This window comes from Betta splendens, chromosome 3 (genome assembly GCF_900634795.4).
Source record: "Betta splendens chromosome 3, fBetSpl5.4, whole genome shotgun sequence".
In the NCBI taxonomy this organism is placed as follows: domain Eukaryota; kingdom Metazoa; phylum Chordata; class Actinopteri; order Anabantiformes; family Osphronemidae; genus Betta; species Betta splendens.
This window is the reverse complement of record NC_040883.2, coordinates 6,047,137-6,065,607: the sequence shown is the minus strand read 5'-3', so window position 1 is coordinate 6,065,607 and position 18,471 is coordinate 6,047,137. Positions and strand designations below refer to the sequence as shown.

Here is an 18,471-nt window from a genome sequence, read left to right as displayed (position 1 = left end):
ACTCACACAGATCATATTTTTAGAATCGAGGCTTTCCAGCTGAATAGTGCGTCACACAGTGCCACCCAGCACCCAGATGCACCCAGCCTCTTAATAAATCATCCTTTATAGAGATGGATGCTGAACTGTTGACCCCGCCCACCTCGTCATAGACGCACAAACAGTAGAGGAAGCAGCACAGAGAACCCTGACATTGAGCTCTGCTGCTCGCTTGCGTGTACAACGGGCACGCGAGCCAGTGGGCGGGAGAGCTAATAAAGAGTGGTTGATGAATCAAATGTATGAAAAGCGCCAATTCCTCAACTTAACGGCTGTGTACAAAGGCGGTAAATATGAATGGATGATGAGACGCTGTGTGGACTGAAAGATGGATGTTGCGCGCTCAGCGGGGGGTGCTCCGCGCTCTCGCGACGTGGAAACGAGCTCGTTCGTGCCCATCAACGCACTCTTGTTGCGCGGACAGAGACCCGTCAATTCTGAGTGAATGGGCCGTTAAACGGAACCCACGCGGTGCACCCGCGGGCAGCAGCCATTTGGCTAATTTGCAATTAGGAAGCGTTTGTCTGTTGACTAAAAACCGCGCGTTGGGCTCCAGCGCGCTGATGACCCCCCCCCCGAGTCCCACAGGGGCAACGAAACAGCCAGGAGACACCGAGGCTCGTCACGTGTGGTGACCCCCCCCACCACCCACACCCACCCCCGACACCCCCTGTCTGACTCCGTTGCGAGCTCTGATCGCGGGATCCCGTGCGTCCCGTGGATGCCGACGCACGCCGCGCAAAAGCGCGCACCCAATCCGACGGTGTCTAGGATCGGGCGGAGGGAGTGGTGGCTGTGGACGGAGTCTCGGGATTGGTAGAGTTCATCGCCAAACTTGTTGACTCATAACCGAGCAGCTCCTCTCCATCCTTCACGGCGCGGAGCTGTCCACGGCGAGTGGTGCTGAAACTATCACCTCGCGTCGCCGCCCTTGGATTTTTTTCCCCCCCACGGTTTGTTTGCGTTGTTGTAGCCTTTGAGGTGTATTTGCTCTCGTGTCGCGCCTACAGACGACTCGTGTCATCTTTACTTGACGGATTTCTCCCACTCCAGCCGGAGCGCGTCGAGCCTTCAACTTCTCAGGCGGAAATCGAAGCGCAGCCATGGCTTTCATGGTGAAACACGTGGTGGGGGGACAGCTGAAGAACCTGACGGGAGGACTGACGGAGGAGAAACCCGAAGCGGAGAAATCGGAAGCCGCGGCGAAGGGGATGACTCAAGAGGAATTTGAACAATACCAGCAACAGTTAGAGGAGGAAAAGTAAGGCGACCGTTTGAGCGTGTGGTTGTGGAGTTGTAGTGGAAAAACACTCGGCGTGGGTCAGGAAACGCGGTGGAAACCGTATTTCGGAGCGTGCGACCGAGCGCTCCCCGTGCGCCGCGCGCTTCTTTACGCATCGATGCAACGACACGAGCGCCCCGCGCATCTGCCCCTCTCGCCGAGGGAGCTCTCGGTGCTTCAGCCTCGCCAAATTATGTAGAGGTGTTTATTTTTAAATTTAGGATTCCTGAAATCATTCTTCCGCGGGAATGTCTACAGGGACCGAAGCCCGGGGGCGAAAACTGTTCCTGTTTTTGTGCCTGCGGTTGAATAATGAATCAGGCGGTGTGTTAAATATTGCGCGTGAAATAGATGCTCTATTTATTTATTATTAGACACGTAAACAGCCAACAGCGTAAACTCATTTATTTGTCTTCCTTGGCAGATTTTCACCACTTATAATAAAGATGCGTGCAATTAATTTAAATAATTAAAAAAGTAGATCAATTGGATTTAGATTGGTGTAGGGTCCCATTGTTCTTCAGTATATTTAGAGCTGCCACCCTTCAGCTGGGAGCCTTGTAATTGTTTTTGTCACAGTTGCTTTCATCATTTAACTCTTTCCATTGTCTCGCCTGCAAAAATGAATTCCCTAACTGATCCCTTTCCAAACGGACACATTCGTTACGCTGTCGCCTCCCGAGCGTCACCGAACAACAATGTACGGTGACAACAGGGTCATCTGGAAAACGGCGGCTTCCCGAATAAACGTGACGCCGAGACAGAGCGGATCAGCTGTTTTCCGTCCCTGCCGAGTTCCGCAGGGTCCACGGTGTGAGACCGTTTATCAAATGGCTCTCGCGGCGGCGCGTGCGGACGCTTAGCGCGCGCGTGGGAGGAGCCGTCATAACTCTGATGGCATTAAACTTGATCCGAGCCCACTACGAACTCTACGGCGGGCACGTTACGTCGCTTAACGCCCATCACAATGTGCGAGCGAGTTAATGGTCAGAGGTGGCAAAAACGGGAAGCAGGCTGGGAGGCGGGGGGAGGAGGAGGATGTGGGGGGGGGTCGGACTGCTCACGTTGACGTAGAACGTGTAGACAATTCATCACCCGCAGCACCCGGGCCACCGTGACAACCCGGGTCGCCTGATGCCCTTGGGAGACGAGTTGCTGGGAGCTGAGCCCAGAGTGAACTCAGGCTCACACCAGCAGCATCTTCTGCTGAAAATGCCCCCCCCCCCCCCGACTCCCCCGGGCCTCCAGCATCCTCCCACCTTCAGGCTCTCCACCAGAATCTGACCTTTGGCCACAGATTAACCACACCATCATGCATGGTGTTTACTCTACTCCAAATACTTGCAGTACCTATTTACCGTAATACAAAGTGGTATTTGACCACGGGCGCCGTGCTGTTTAGCCTCGGGTCACGGCAGAAGGTTCGCCACGCGCCACGTCATGTTCGGAACCCGTGTTACATTTTGTTTCAGCAGACTGAGCAATTTATGAGGGCTAATTAGGAGCTTCGCTGCCGTAAATATTCCAGTGACATAAGTGGGGAGAGGATGACTGCCCTCTGCTGGAGGCTTCACACACTGTTGGCTCTGGAGGAGCCAGCATTCATCACGCAGCGCTGGACCCGTGGATTCCATTGGACCGTTTGGGCTGAGCTGAACTTCGTCCTGCGTGTGCATGCGAGGGCCTGACAGCTGTTTAACACTGGCTGCAGTTAGTAGGTTACCTCAGGCCCACAGGGCTGCCCCAGCGGGGGGCCGGAACCGACGGGACGCTGCATCTGGAGCTCCTGAAGCTGCTCCCGTGCCCGCGGCGGCGCCGCCGCCGCTGCACCGTCTGTCGGCGCCGCGCTCCGAGGCCCCGACCCGGCGGGACGACGCTCGTGAAGAGCGCCGGTGTTGTTTATGCTAGCAGAGAGGGGCCGTGCAGTTCAAAAGGCACTTGACTGAATTTGTGTGTGACTTAATGAACCGTTTGTTTGTCCGCAGGCGAGAGCGAGAAGCCAATTTTGCCCAGAAAAAAGCCGAGAGAGCCACGGTCAGAAGTCATTTTCGGGAAAAGTACAGGCTACCAAAGGTAAACGGACGCAACAGCAGGGTGCCTCCCTTCAATAGAGCAGCTCAGCGTAGACTCGTGCTTGTAAACAATGGCTGGACTTGAAGCTGTTATTTTGAGCGTCTAACGCCACCTGTGTCCACGCGCAGAACGAGGTGGATGAGACGCAGATCCAGCAGGCGGGCGACGACGTGGTGCTGCCCACGGAGCTGGCCAAGATGATCGCAGAGGACAACCAGGAGGAGACGCACAAGCAGTCGGTGCTGGGCCAGCTGTCCAACATCCAGAACATGGACATCGACCAGCTGAAGGACAAGGCCCAGGCCACGCTGGAGGACCTCAAAAAGCAGACGGAGAACTGCAGCCTCATGTGATCCGGTCCGGTCCGGTCCGGTCCGGTCCGAGCTCCCGCAGATCAGCGTTCCGCTCGTGCAAATATTTGTCAGAGGCACAAAAAGAAACCCACCCTGCCCTGAAGAGAGAGAGAGAGAGAGAGAGAGAGATGTAATAACAGTTTTTGCAGCAGCTAAAAAGACGCCCAGCAGTAGAGAAAGGAGATGAGGGAGATGATGATGTCATGGAATCCCACTAAATGATGGAAAATGATGACGAGTAGGTGAGCTTCATAGTTAGTCCCTGTTGACCTTCAAAATTACCAAAGGACACGAATGTCAGTCAGACTTTTGCTCTAAAATCAGTCAGTTTGCACATTTACGCTGCAGATGTTGGGCTCGTTCACATATTGAATAAAATGCTTCCTCTGACAAATATTTGCCTTCCACTCCCTCGACCCCCCGACCTCCGACCTCCCTCACCGCGCGCCTCGCGTGCCCAGCGCGGACGCTTATGAAAACGGGCAATAATCACTCGGGGGCTGATCTTTAGCGATAGTTAGCTTCCCGGCGGACGCTCCCCGTGCTTTTGAGCCTTTTCCCGAACATATCACCCGAAGGCCCCCCTCCCCCTCCCCCTCCCCTCCCCCCACGCTTCAGTGTGCCTTGGCTGCCCGAACAAGGTCTGACCCCGTAGACGTCCAGTGAGCTACGCGTCACAAAGACGAGCCGCCGCGTTCGCCGCCGCTCATAATCCTCGCCGAGTCCGAGATCAATGTGGAGCGGGTCTGTGTTCTGTGTGCCGCATCCAGAAGTCCACATGAATACCTACAAAAGCTGCTGAAACGACAGGACAGACCTGTAAATGCTTTGGAGGTTTATGCCAGAGCCTTCGGTGACAAACGCTCAAATGGCCTAAATATCTTAAATCGTGTTTATAAATCCAACAGAGTCGACAAGCAAATATTCATGTTGTATAAGGTATAAACGTCTCTGCTCATCCTCCGCTCCGTTCTCACCCCCCACCCCCCTCCTCCTCCTCCGCCGCGTCTCGTGCCGCCGTCGACCTTAATATGACCTGTGACCCGTTCCCCATCTCATCCCTGCCCTCCTCAGTGGTGCCCTTTCGTGCTGGTGGACTCGTGTTGTTTAGACGACGTGATATGTTCAAGTGGTGTCTTTGTAAAAACACACAAAAAAAAAGAAAACAAGCCCAAACCTGGTCCCGTGGTTGAAAGTGCTGGTGGCAGTGTTTCCGTTCAGTCTAGTGGGCTTCACGCTGCGTTCGCTGCCCAGCGGGACGACGGACGGGATGTTGTTGATGTCGTTGCGTTCATGAACATCCCATCTTTGACCGTGTTTGACTCCATGTTGCAGCGGTGCATCTTTCCTTTTTCCTTTTTAATTCTGCCATACAAGTGCTGAGCGAAACCAGAACAAAATCTGCACATTTACATCCCAATGTTTTTGTCCTGTGATAGATGAATAGTACGTTTGTAATATTTCAGTAATATAAAGCAGAGAAAAAGATGCAATAAGTTATTTTATAATAGAGACTAGAATCTGTTGGATGATGAGGTTATACTAATGGTTGGAACCGAAGCCATAAAGCAACTGTTTGCTTTGTATGAGTGTGACTCATTTGTGCTACTTGAAATAATAACTCAACAGTAATAATAATACTAATAATAATAATAAATATTGTAATCCTGTGCAATTGATATTTTTTCTAGGAAATGGCTGCCATGACACGCAATCCTGTCTCGTTTTCTTGTCTGTTTCTTTGTTTCACAGTATCTTTATCATTCTGTCTCTGAAAGTATTTCAGTGATTTGACTTTTAACTGCAATAAACAGATTTTTAGGATAATGCCCGTCATTCTGCTTCGTGCGAAGCCGCAGAGTCTTCGGTTGACCACAAGGTGGAGACAAAAACGAGACTCACCCAAGAGGGAGGCTGCAGGTAGACGGCTGATTGACAGCCGAGAGCCCGGAGATGGAGATGGATGAAAGACGCCGTAAAAGCACCAGCTAATTACATGCAGTATCTGTAAATAGTGTTGAGGCGGAAAAGGAAACGAAACACAATTTGAATTACATTAATGGGTGTTTTTCCGAGACTGGTATGTTTTTGCATTTAGCTAAAAGGCTGGTTTTAAATATAAATACATCCGCTGCGTTATGCCAACATTTCGCACGACTACTGACACTAAACCGAAGCAACTGTCACATCGTGGGCCTGAATAGATATCAGGTTGGGCGTCCATCTGGTTGTGTGAAGCCTGCGCGTTCCTCGGTGGGAGGAGATGAGGGGGGGGGGGGTCGCGTTAGTTACCATTTGAATGGCAGAAAGGCCTGAGCTATTGGTAGTTTTCAAGTGTGGTGTGAATGGGGGGAGCTGTAATATATATTGATGGTGAAACCCCTCGCTATTGACAGGCCGCGGCGCGTGAACAATCTTCAGTCTGTAAAGACACTGGGCCGCTGCGCGGCCAAACTGACACAATTGGGGTGAAACGGGCCAGAAAATACTATTCTCCGCCGTTCTCCCCCGTCGGCCGGGGCTTAGAAACTCGGGGGCGAGAGGGGGAGAGAGGGAGAAAGGGAGAGGAGGCGAGAGAATTAGCGCAAAACCTTTCAGCGCGGCGCAGACGGCGTTTGGGGTTTCTCTTGGCTTAGTTTGCGCCTAAAACGAAACAGATTTGTTTGTTTCTTTTGTTTCCGAGCGCAGTAAAATGCACACGTGTTTTTGCTCCGGAGACCACACAGATCCCGGGTTTCACGCGAGGGGAATTATGGGCATTTTCATCCGGCCTATCTCGTCATACGCCGGGAGGATTTGTGCGCGGAGCCGCCGTGGGCCTGGAATTGTGTCCCACGGCTGACTCCTCCAGGACGAGGAGCCAATCAGCGGCGAGGATCGTAAACCGGAGAGAGAGAGGGGGAGAGAGGGGGGGAGGAAAACTTTTCCCTTCTTTAGACAGAGGGAGGGGTGTTGTGAGGAAATGCTCCGCGGACCGTGAAGCGTAACAGCAGAAAGGGGGACAAAGACACACGTCGCGGGGCAGGACGCACCAGAAGGGACCCACTCCCAAATAACAACAACAGACAGTTACAAGAATCGGGATGCGTGGATGGGTGTTTGCGGTGGTCAAGCTTGGAGAAGCCGCATGGACTAACAATGGCAGGAACAACAGTTCCCAGTGTCCAAAGTGAGCCGCGGACGGCGAGCGCGGTCGCAGCGCGCGTGAACCTCGGGTAGCGCCGCCAGCGGCGCGTCGGAGCCGCTTCTGCACCGGTGGAATGGAGCGGGCGCCGCGCGCGCTTTGGATCAGAACTTCCCACTTCGGCTTCCCGGAATAACGGCGACTGCGCCGCGTCCGTGCTTTTGCAGCCACGCGTGGTGTCCCCCCCCCCCCCGAGTCAGATCCCAACTTCCACGGAGTCAAAGTTGACCGAAGAGGAGGCGACTAACGCGCACATTTATGGAACAGTTTGAGTTTAGCTGGCGTTTCGCTTTGACTGGAACGGCAATAAACTGCATGGTGGCTAAGTGCCTGGATTACTTCACGTGAACGTCACTGCGTGACACCCATTGTGCGCATTGTGCTCACTCTAATGCGTTGGTGGACACGGTGCACGTCGCCGAACTACAACTCCATCCAAGCATGAAATGCCGGTGCCGAGTCCTGGCGCTGCTCCCGTGGGTGCTGGTGGCCCTGGACGCGCAGCTCGTCTGCTGGCAGGCGCTCCTCCGGTGCCACGACGAGCCCGAGTGTGAGTTCGCCTACGGCCAGTACCTGGTGGCGTGCGAGGGCAACATCCGGGGCTCGAGGAAGCAGTGTCCGAGCCACTGCATCAACGCCCTCGTCCGCCTCAACCACACGCGCAGCGGCCCGGAGCTGGAGACGTGCGACTGCGCGCAGGACGCGGAGTGCCGCGGCGCCAAGCGCGCCATCGAGCCGTGCCTGCCGCGCCGCTACCCGAGCGACGCCGACGGCATCGGCTGCATGGAGGCGCGGCGGCGCTGCGAGGCGGACAGCGGCTGCCACGCCTCCCTCGCCGCGTACCTGTCGCACTGCGGCCAGCTGTTCAACGGCAGGAAGTGCTCGTCGAAGTGCCGGGCCGCCATCCAGCAGATGCTGTTCGTCCCGAACGGCGAGCTGCTCAACAGCTGCGTGTGCGACGGCGTGGGCCGGTCCTTCTGCGAGGTGGTGAAGGAGAACATGAGCCGGCTGTGCTCCATCGGGGAGCACGGCGTCGCCGACCAGCCGGACGTGGACGACCTGTACGAGGACGAGGACTATGACCCCAGGCAGGAGCGCGAGGACGCGCACAGCGGCCGCTCCTCTGCGTCGCGGACGCGCCTCGGCTCCTTCGCGCTCCTGTGTCTTCCTCTTGCAGGAGTCTTATACGAGACGAGGCCTCTCCTGTAGATTTACGAGCGGCAGCGTGACAGACGGGCCTTGGATTTAGTTCTGTTGGAGGAGGAAGGAATGTTTTCTGAACCCCAGAGGCTCCAGTTGGGTCGCGTGGTGACGGGGAGTGATTTGTGCAGACTTTCCACAACTGTACAATTTGCATAGCGACTCTTCTCGCACATCTCACTCAGGAAACGGGTTTCCTTTGATTTGCGATTCCAAAAATCCCACATCCCAGTGCTGGGGAACCGGAGGGGAAGCCGCCTGTCACATGTAGTGTCAGAATGAGGCGGTGGTGGACAGGAAGCGGACCGGACCGGTGCCAACGAGCCGCTGCCGCGTGTCCCGTTTCAGTGGCGCTGGAAGTGGGGCTTTATTAAGCGCTTGGCCAAACACCGGGCCCATCCAGCCCCTGTTTGCTCTGCTCTCCACTTCAGGGGCCTCGGCATTGTTGCAGCAACCGCACTTCAAATATTTGTCAGAGCAGCCGGAGGACGAGCCAGCGTGTGGAATCAAGTGCTTCAATTAACACCCGTGTCCCTGTAGCACTGTGTCTGGGCCCTGCCCCCCCCCTCAGATCGTTTTATTGAACTTTTCCTGAGAACCGCCCCCCGTCCCCCTTCTCTGCTTCCTGCCCCCTTTATATGCCTGAACCTCTGTCTTTGCAACCCAGTCTGTCTGCTGGGTGAGAGGTCTCATCCAACCAGAGGTTTACTGGTCTGGTCTGCGGACTTGCATACGGGTGGTTAATATATAAAAAAAAACAGTGTGTGCACAGATACAACATGTATGAATGTGCGACCACTGCTGTGTGGCAGCATCTTTACATGCAGAACAGCCACTAAGGGGGGGTCTAAAGAACCGCTTCATCAATGATGTTACTGAGCCGATAGTCCAGGGATTCAAACCAGCAGCCTTTTACTCCTGTGTGCTTTATCCACTTCGGGCTCTTTCATTAAAAGCCGACAATGGTTTTGTTAGTATTGATCACTAAAAACTGCCAATTTGTACCTCTGCTACTTCAAGTTGTGTCAAAACTAATGTTTTTTTTTTCAATGATAAATGTTAAATTATGAAGGCAGAACATGAAGAATGTGTGTATTTTACAGTTTTATGAAGTACAATAAGTCAGGTTCTGGTCACTGTCAAATGATTTAACACAGTGTGCACACCTGTGATTTAGACTGTTCACTTAGTCGCAGATGTGTGAGAGTTTTATAATAAAATGTTAATGAGTTCAAAATGTGCAATGACTCCATTTGTCCACAGAGAGTTTTCCACCGGACAACTTCACCTTTTGTGTTTAGTTTCGCGCTCATCAGCATATTTGTTCACTTTGAGTTGAAACCTTAACAGATTGATGCATTTTCTCAATGCTGCTTCTGTGTCTGAGCCGATAAGGAGCTCGCCTCAAAATGCCGTTCTCAAGTTACAGCGCCGTAAACAAATCCATTCTTTAATATTTCAGGGATTAGATCATCGGGAGTTTGAAGCGTGTACAAGCTGCGCGTGAAAAAAAAGGCTTCTAGTTACATTTTAGGGCTCAACTGAGCTGGTTTCAGAAGGAGATCACTGTTTACACATTTGACTGAGCTAATGGGCAAAACACTTGCTTGCTCTGGTATTTACAAGGCATCAAGAAATTGTAAAAGGGTCGTTAGGCACCGCGGCGAAGTGTGAGTTCGAACAAGGCAGGAGGAGCAGCAGGTCCTCATCAACGTCCCATCTGCTGAACCGCTAATGGTTTCAGGGGTCACCAGGTTTCTGCGTGTTGTTAAGTGGTGCCACTCTCCTGTGTCAAACACATATTCTTCTGTGACCCCTAAATACCTGGACGGTCCCAGACAGGGTGTCGTAACATTCCCCGGCCTGAGGTGAACGTCTGCGCGGCCTCTCCAGACGTTTCCAGCTCCCCGACGTGTCGTTAAGGCCGAGTGGCCACAGCTCCACTGCAGCAGGACTCGACTGTCTAGCCGTTGCCATAACCCCCCCCCCCCCCCCCCCCCCCCCCCCCCCGAACCCGAGCCCCCCGCCCCCGCCCCAGCGCCCAGGCCCGTTTCTGGGAGCAGAATCAAAACAAACACGAGCGGAGCCTCGGGGAGTTGAGCGTGCAGAGGGAACAGGGAGCTACACAGGCCGCTCTGTGCTGGGGCCCATTTTCTAAATTATCTTCATTCAAGTCCCCCGACCCCCGGCTGCCTCTCGTCAGTGCTCCAAAGTGGGAGTGACCCGGCGATTTAGGAGGCTCTTGTCTTTCATAGGTACAATGTTCCATTCATGGCGGCCACGGAGCCGCAGTGAACAGCTGACCCGCTCTCTGTCTTTGTGTTGGAGGGCGCTTTAGTCGAGGACACCCGGGTCCTTCACATTCACACTGTGCGCGATGCTCTTTATATTATCGGCAGCAACAGTGGGGGGAAATCAATCTCCAGTGTTCCACCTTACGGCTGAGGAGAGGAGAGGAGGCCGATATGGTGAGTTCAGGTTCCATCTGAGACCCTTTCCCTCTGGGGCGCTGTACTTTAAGGCTATTACACACGCTTTTACATTGAACTGGCAGAAATCCCAGAAGCCAACAACAAAACAAACCCGAGGGTCAGAATTGGACCCCACGTTTTCCTGGGAGCGACAGGCTCATGAAGCTATAAAAAAAGAGAGAGAGAGGAGCAGAGAACAAGGGGGTGGGGCGGGGGGCTCTAACCATACAGTCTGGGAGTGATTTACAGTTGCTATTTCAGGTGAAGGTGATTAACCAGACGGAGGAGCGGACGCTTTGAGGCCTTGAAACGCAAACCCTATATATTCACTTCACTCTCACATTCTTCTCCATATGTCTCTGACACTCATCCTAAGGACTTTACTTGACACGCGCTCCTTTTCTATTATAACACACTCTTCTGCAGCTCACAGCTGAAAACCTTCACGCGCAGCGTCTCCAGCTGCCCACACTAACATTTGGATCATACAATTATCACAGGGCCCCACTCGCCATCGCCTGCCTCCTTCTCTGATGGACATGAGCCAGCTGTGCCTGTAAAGCCGCCTCCTGGACGCGGCCGGAGCACAGCCCTCTGCCTACAGGGACGTCAGAGAAACCTCTTCCGTCTGAAGGAAGTCACCAACTCCAGAGGCTGCGGAGATTGTCGTTTTATTACCATTTAATAAATACGTTAGAAAATCACAGCTGTCTGAACATTCAAACAAAAAGTGGAACAGCACAGCAGCAAATTTTGATTCAGGTGTTTTCTACAGTTGCCTTGAATCTTGTGCTAATAAAGTCAGGCTCCCTTTTGGAATATTTAAGCACTTTACTTTTCCAAAATCAAAATAGTCCACGAAGACCCACAACAGCGAGGAGGTTTCCATAAAATTACAGTTCAGACACGTAATGTCAGCGCTTCTGTTGGGCTCTTCGGGTTTCACAGTTGATTCCGAGCGCTTCTGGGTGTCGCGCGGGAAAGTGAATGCGTCAGCGCGAGATGAACCCGTTTACCATGACACTACGGTATTGTCACACTAGCTGTCCGGCATTTACATATCAACAGTGTGTTGGGAGGAGGGGGTTGAGGCTGAGTGCAGACAGAAGGAGCAGGGAACTAAATCTCACATTCACCCGTGTGGAAATCCTCAGCTGAGGAGCTGCTGCTGCCGTGTCCGGCCCGAAGACCGACAGGGGGGTCCGATGTTGGTGACGGGGTCCAGGCCTCCTGTACGATGGTCGTCACGCTCATTGCAAACAGCAGGCTGAACAGAGAGAAACGATCGTTTCGTGTGTTAGGATCCGCAGTTTCAACAGTCCTAAATCTCCATTCTCTGATTACACTGCAGAACCTTGCAGCTCGTTCTGGTGTCGCCTCTGGTCCCCAGACAGACAGACGCAACCCTTCAGTACAGCTGCCGGATCAGTGCCAGTTTATTAAAATAACAGCAGCATAATAGCGAAACCGAGAGGCTGTGAGCAGCCCTTGGAGTCACATCTGTGCCCTTGCCCCATCCTTGTTTTTCAGAAATCCCCAGGAATTTCTTGCTGAGAACAGGATATTGTCTAGGCTTTAGGTATCCACCAGCCATCTAGGGGCTAGGCACTGTAAATACACAATGTGTGTGTAGACTTAGGCTAGGACAGTTCAAATAAATAAAAATGCAACCCCACTGACAGGTTGATAGTTTCTCTATATATAATAAAAACAGAGAACTGGCTGTTTTTTTTTAAACTCCATAACCAGAAAGTTTGGGATATTTTTCTATATTTTTATGAAATATAATAAATTAAAATCTGTCATGTGTAACTTCTAAACATAAGCAAATGTTGAGTTTGAGTCCTGCAACACACACACACACACACACACACACACACACACACACACACACACACACACACACACACACACACACACACACACACCATTAAACTAAACCTAATGTATGTTGTTGGAGGGTGGGAGGAAGCAGGAGAACCCGAAGAGAACCCATGCAAACACGGGGAGAACACGCAAACTCCACGCAGATCGACACCCGGTCCCCCGGCAACGGACCGGGAGGCGACAGTGCTACCTGCACCACCGTGCCGCCGATGTTCATAAAACATTTATAAAATACTTAAGTGGTGCAAAGCTCCCAAATGGTTAAACCTGTATAAAGGAGGCGTAAAAACGCAGCACGTGTGCTGCAGACGTTACACAGACCCAGCAAAAACTGTGAAAAACACTGTTAAACTCTATTAAAGACAGGCTTCCATGCAGGTGTGTGGAAGGAATGAAGCGTACGTGCGAGGGGGCGCTGACGTCGCATGTGGCGTTCGTGTGTTGGGAGCGTCTCCGCTAGCAAGGAGCCTCACTTTCACAAGGTGGACTTTACAAGAGGGCAGAGGACGCAGCGGCCGTGGAATCAAAGAGCCAGACGGAGCTGCAGGGTGGCCGGCGGCCGGAGAAGGGCTCGTATTTTACAAGTGCAGTGGCCTTCACTCAAAGGACGTTTTCACTGCGACTCGAGGCGGTTATTTCTCACTTAACACTCCGCGCCTTTAAATACCGAGCCTCCCCATAGCCACCAATCAGCGCCAGTGAAAGGCCTTCACAAACGCGCTAAAAGGCAGAGGAGCGGTTTACGCAACGCAGCGGGGGAAACTCACAGCTTCTCACGGAGTCTGCGAGGGTTTCTCGATCCAGAGACGCGTCCCTTTGAGTCTCCTGCATCTGAAAAATATGGGAAGATAAATACTCAAAATGACAACAAGGTTTATATTTGAATCCTTTGAATCCTGATGTATTAGATCCTTCGCTACCTTTTAAAATACTTGTACATGTAATATTGTCCAAAACACAACACAAACAAAAGGAGTTTGTTTACCTTGATATGCTTTTTGAGGTATTCAGCTCTGGTCATCAAGCTTTTAATCTGAAGGGGAAAAAAATAACAATGTTAGAGTTTTTGTGTTACTCAGTATAAAACATGACTACATTCATGTGTTTTCATTTTGTGCAATCGTCAGGACAAATGAAACGAACCAATACCATATTTTTAATATATTTTAGGCTTGGCTGCATAAACGAGCTCCAAACGTAGCTTGGATTGGCCGATGCTTTCGTCAATGAGCTGCTCTTGTTTTCTGTAAACTGGAAACTCGCGGTGCATTGGGAGACGTTAAGCGTTACATTAAGACGCACGCAGCCGTAGATGCCAGGCTCAAATCACATTAAACCGATCCGGGCTCTGCCGCTCCGCGTCATGCGCCTTCTGCTAATCTAGTCAAACATTTCATATGGAGCACATGTGCAAGTAGTAACGGCTGTCGTCGGCTGCTCGAGGGGGTTCTTTACTGTGGTGATCAGTCTTCTGGCAGCGATGAACTTTCCTGGCTGCATCTCGTCCCTGCTTGTATCACGGCTGCGTCAGGATACACAAACAAGCCCTCTGGAGTTTCACTATGGCAACATCTGTGGGTCAAACTGTTTCACTCAGTGTGTTTTAGTCCTGACCAGCTTTATTCCGCGAGAGGGTTTTATCCACAATTCCTTTAATGACCAAGTATAAGAAATGTGGAAGAACTGTTTATGGTCTATGGGATATTTCGATAACTTTAACGCAACCCTGCCTAAAACGCAGGCTGCAGTGTATGTTCAGTTATAAAGACCCCATATCAACATACAGGATTAGAACAGTGGCTCATGTCAGGAATTGAAGAGGCTAAAGCGCGCTCTGTCGCAGATATGAACACACACATGGAGGCCAGTCGCGGCAGCATATGTTGGCTTTTTTTTTTCCTGGTTCTCACATCCACACATGCTTTTGATCGAAGCCCCCCCCCCACCCGCTTCCTTAATGCTGCGTTAGATTATTACAGCCGCATCTGAATTTACTTAAGACAAGAACCCATAAAACTTCAAATAGGGAGGTCTACGAGGCCCACGCCAAGCCCCGATTCGGGGGTTTGTTAGCAAAATACCGTCGTCTGGCGTAGGATTAGGCATTGACTAAACAGAGGAGGAAAACAAAGGCGCTGGAAGCATCAATGGCAGACATGCACTAGTTATTTGCACGTGTTTGCTGAACGCAGAATATTAATGCTAGAATTTGCAGGTTTGGTTCCAGACAATCACATGCAGCAACCTCACTGGACCATCAAGCTGTAGCCTGCATGCATGGTCCTGTGGGTGCAGTCTACAGGAAAAGTCCTGTTAGCGGAAAAAGGTAAAGATGGACTCCATTAGATGTTCAGTCATTTTTTTTAGTTGGTAAACCTTCACCTACCCACTTATAAATTATACCTTTACCGGTGATAGAATACATTCTCTCTCTCTTTGCTAGAACACCAGCAGAGGCTATAGGAACAAAGGTTATGGGTGTCGTGATGCAGTTAGTGATCAGTGATCAGCTGATGGCTCCAAGCACTCACCTCACTGTGGAGCAGCTCTCTCTTGCGGCCCTGAGGCTCAGCTGCATCACAAAGAAAGAGAAAGACACAATGAGGGTCCACTACCTAATCACCTGGTTGGTTCAGTGATAGGCTGTTCCTGAACCCACAGGTTTAATGTGAACCAGTGTTTTCCCCACTCAGTTATCTTAGAGGGGACAGTGACAGAGAGGGGAAGGAGGAGGAGGAGGGGGGCACTTTGGTTGCGAGGCATGTTGGGAAGCAGCGCGATGAAAAAACTCTTGGCTAAACAAAGAGCCAATGTTTTCTCCCCACATTCCCTCTGGTGGTGTCTGCCGTGCCACACAGCGAGGCTCCCTCCTCCTGAAGAGAGAGGCTGATCAGGTTGATCCACCGGCGTGACGGAGGTTAGGTGGATTTCTTTAAACAGCATCAGCTCCCCTGGCGTGCATTGACGCAGATGTTCCTACATGAGACAATCTGCGAATACTTTTCTATCTAAACCAGTGTCCTGTTGAAGCTAGAGGCTTATGTAATGCTGGGCTTTCCATGACACTGAATGTGTAGTTAATCATCTGACCATGAATACCAGCTAAACCACACAAACCATGTGTTTGTGTTAAGGCAATATGAATAGACTATCAATGAAGAAGAAACAGTAAAGCTGCTGAATAGGTGCTTTAAGCGTTAGCAGCAACTCAATCAGTGTGGATGTACTATGATCAGATTAGATCCTGTTCCATCGCAGTGCTAATAGTTTTTGTTTGTTTCCAGTGTGTAATAACACCAAGAACTGAAGTGTGCTATCTAAATGGAAAGCAGATGGCAGGGCTCTCGTACCACACACAGGGCGCTGGCACCGGGTCTCATCCCAGCTCAAAGCCACATCTGGATCACTCTATTCCACCTCTTCCATTAGGCCAATTACCCAGATGAGCTCATGAGCCCGGCCTAATGGACGCCAGGCCGCATAGCAAAACACTGGAGTCTCCTCTGTAGTTCCTCTGTCTGTCCTGTTTCTGTTAAATCACGCTCTCCGTCTTAGACAGTTTGTGTTTCGCTCTGCGAAAACCGCGTTCTCCAAGTTATTTTCCATCTCTTTTATTATTATCCCTCAAAGTCTCCTTTTCATATTTAAAGGGCCTCTGTTTCCAGTTAAATGGAAACAAATCTCCGGTCTGAGACATGTTTGTCTCTTTTCATGTGTTTTTCTTGTTCATTTAGTTATTGCTGTAAATTCTTGACCATTATCTCTATTACATTGACTACTTACAGTATTATGATGTCTCTAGATCACATCATAATAAAATGACTTATTCTCTTAGCATCTTACATTCTGTCTGTCTAGTATCACACATGCACACAGCCATTGGGGAGCTAGAGTTTATAGGATGTGGTACAGCAGAAGACAGTCAGAAGCTCAGATGTGAACCTACTTTCTAGGGTGAATATAAAAAGAAAAGACTGTATTTACCTGCTAACGCTAACAACAACTCTCCTAAGCACTGCTGGTAGACGTCCAAGGCCTCGTGATCATCCAATCCACTCTCTTCCTACAACAGCATATAAACGAGACAGCAAATAGCTTGATCCGCCCTTGTATAAATCAATTACTGGTTTGATTTTTTATGTTTCACAAAAAGTAAAATGTAGAAACACAAGCGTTAAATGTCTTTAAGCAAACGTCTGTTATGTTTTTGATTAACCAATCAAACAGGGCCAGTGAGGGAGTTTACTCTTTCTAACCTTAGCAATGGCAGTAGCAGCCATGTCCAACGCAGCCTTTAGTCGAGGTTGATTTCGAGACATTTCTGACATAGTGCGAGAACAGAAAACAACACATTCAGCCCTAAAGTGTGTCAGACAAAATCAGTCTATTCTATTTTCATATTCATTGCATGCTAAACTAAACAAGACGGAACTGTGGTGTTGTCAAGTCCTAAACCCACACAAAGCAGCACTCTGCGCTGGGCTGTGTTTGTTACCTCGGAGCACATCTCTGGAGGTTCGCGCCTCCTCAAAGCTCAGTCTGTTGTCAGAGTCCACCAGGGCTTTCAGCTCCTCTGCTCTGGACACATACTGGTTGACCTGCGGGAAGTCCTCTTACATTGACTCAACTTATTCACGTCAACCACGCCATATGCTCTCCATCCACACCATATGGTATTCATAGAGAAGAATGAATTCTAAGTGAAAGGCACTGGGGTGAAAAGGATGAAAAGAGAAAGTAACCCAAATGTGAACTGGAGGCTGTTTTCAGGCCTACCTTCTGCCTGAGGGCATCTTTACGCTGCCTGTCCATCTCGTCTGCAAAGGGTGAAGACAAGGACATTTACGTGGTGCAACAAAGACGATGCACTGGTGGAAGGGTTAGGCCACAGACAGGACATGGACGTGAATGTTGTTCTTACAGTGAATAGCAGGGACGAAGTGCTCAAGGGCACTGCGGTACAGGGACAGAGCGGCAGGCCTCTCACCCGCTTGGTCCTTCTGAACAGCCTTCAGGACGAGCTCTTTCTGCAAGGAGAAAGCGCAAACCTGTTTTACTGAATGCAAATGTATTGCTTATGAGTCATGCATGAAGGCACATGAAGGGAAGGCATGAACCCAACACTACTAACACACGTGTGCGAGTCAATGTCTGGCCATCATAAGGCCACCTAGGGAGTTCACATACCAGTTCAGTTCCTTTTCTCTTACCGCTTTCCCCAGGCTCTCTGCACTTGGCATGTGCTCCAAGTCCACAAAAGGGTGCGCGAAGAACTCTGCAAAGCTGATACGGGCATCTGGATTTCTCTCCAGCAGCCGCAAAAGAAGGTCTCTGCAGTCCTTGGATACCCTGGCCCCCGGAGGCAGCTGATGCACAAAACATGACCTTATTACGTTGCACTTCGTCCACAGGACTGTCCAAAGTAACAGGACGGCAGACTGTGGACAAACACGGTCTTGTCTCATGTAACATTCTGTCAAAAGATGACCTTAAAGCTCTTTATTTGTATCCTCGGGTAATGGGCCGTACTCTGATATAATCTACTGAGCCCATACCTTCAGTAATGTACCATTGTCTACTGCCACATTGGTATTCAAACAGAACTGAAAAGGACACGACTACAACATATAAGAAACTCTTAAGTATTTAAACCTCCACATTTATTTTATACATACAAATAAAATATAAATGCAGGATGTAGAATATATTATACAAACTTGTTTAATGATTGTACATGCGAATCATTTGCATTGATTGTTATTCCTAAGGATTATATTACATGCTTCTAGATGAGTTGTCTTCAGTGGCAGCAGTCTTCACAAGGGTAAAATGGGAACATGTGCCATCTAGTGGTTTTACAGATAACATTCACAATCAAAGACGGAGCCAGTGAGGAACTCTCTGCTCTCTTACCTCAATAGGTTGGTTACATCGGATCTTCTCTATTAACTCAGAATAGGATTTGGATGCAAATGGTGGTCG

General features: G+C 50.5%; 3 protein-coding genes across 3 annotated transcripts in view; 2 read left to right on the top strand and 1 right to left on the bottom strand.

The window, feature by feature from the left end:
- The first annotated feature begins 797 nt into the window (after nucleotides 1-797).
- On the top strand, nucleotides 798-5,574 carry cplx3b (complexin 3b). Its single transcript, XM_029144828.3, has 3 exons — nucleotides 798-1,300; nucleotides 3,307-3,394; nucleotides 3,523-5,574. The coding sequence occupies exons 1-3, from the start codon at nucleotides 1,143-1,145 to the stop codon at nucleotides 3,745-3,747; spliced, it is 471 nt and encodes a 156-aa protein (XP_029000661.1). The 5' UTR covers nucleotides 798-1,142; the 3' UTR covers nucleotides 3,748-5,574.
- Nucleotides 5,575-6,325: 751 nt separating this feature from the next.
- si:ch1073-459b3.2 (growth arrest-specific protein 1) lies at nucleotides 6,326-9,364 on the top strand. Its single transcript, XM_029144827.3, has one exon. It carries the CDS (start codon nucleotides 7,373-7,375, stop codon nucleotides 8,138-8,140), a length of 768 nt encoding a protein of 255 aa, XP_029000660.1. The 5' UTR covers nucleotides 6,326-7,372; the 3' UTR covers nucleotides 8,141-9,364.
- A 1,893-nt stretch (nucleotides 9,365-11,257) lies between these two features.
- ulk3 (unc-51 like kinase 3) overlaps nucleotides 11,258-18,471 on the bottom strand; it is a 10,663-nt gene continuing 3,449 nt past the window's right edge. Inside the window, 11 exon segments of the mRNA XM_029144233.3 lie at nucleotides 11,258-11,869; nucleotides 13,257-13,320; nucleotides 13,475-13,522; nucleotides 15,021-15,061; nucleotides 16,474-16,552; nucleotides 16,746-16,810; nucleotides 16,985-17,087; nucleotides 17,266-17,306; nucleotides 17,411-17,516; nucleotides 17,700-17,855; nucleotides 18,403-18,471. Coding sequence (XP_029000066.2) covers nucleotides 11,853-11,869; nucleotides 13,257-13,320; nucleotides 13,475-13,522; nucleotides 15,021-15,061; nucleotides 16,474-16,552; nucleotides 16,746-16,810; nucleotides 16,985-17,087; nucleotides 17,266-17,306; nucleotides 17,411-17,516; nucleotides 17,700-17,855; nucleotides 18,403-18,471 — 789 coding nt within the window. The 3' untranslated portion in view covers nucleotides 11,258-11,852.

Excerpts from the sequence above, each read along its gene's own strand:
- cplx3b (XM_029144828.3), top strand. The coding sequence starts at position 1,143 with ATGGCTTTCATGGTGAAACACGTGGTGGGGGGACAGCTGAAGAACCTG. Across the intron at positions 1,301-3,306 it reads CAACAGTTAGAGGAGGAAAA|GCGAGAGCGAGAAGCCAATT; the intron begins GTAAGGCGACCG and ends GTTTGTCCGCAG. Across the intron at positions 3,395-3,522 it reads AAAAGTACAGGCTACCAAAG|AACGAGGTGGATGAGACGCA; the intron begins GTAAACGGACGC and ends GTCCACGCGCAG.
- si:ch1073-459b3.2 (XM_029144827.3), top strand. The coding sequence starts at position 7,373 with ATGAAATGCCGGTGCCGAGTCCTGGCGCTGCTCCCGTGGGTGCTGGTG.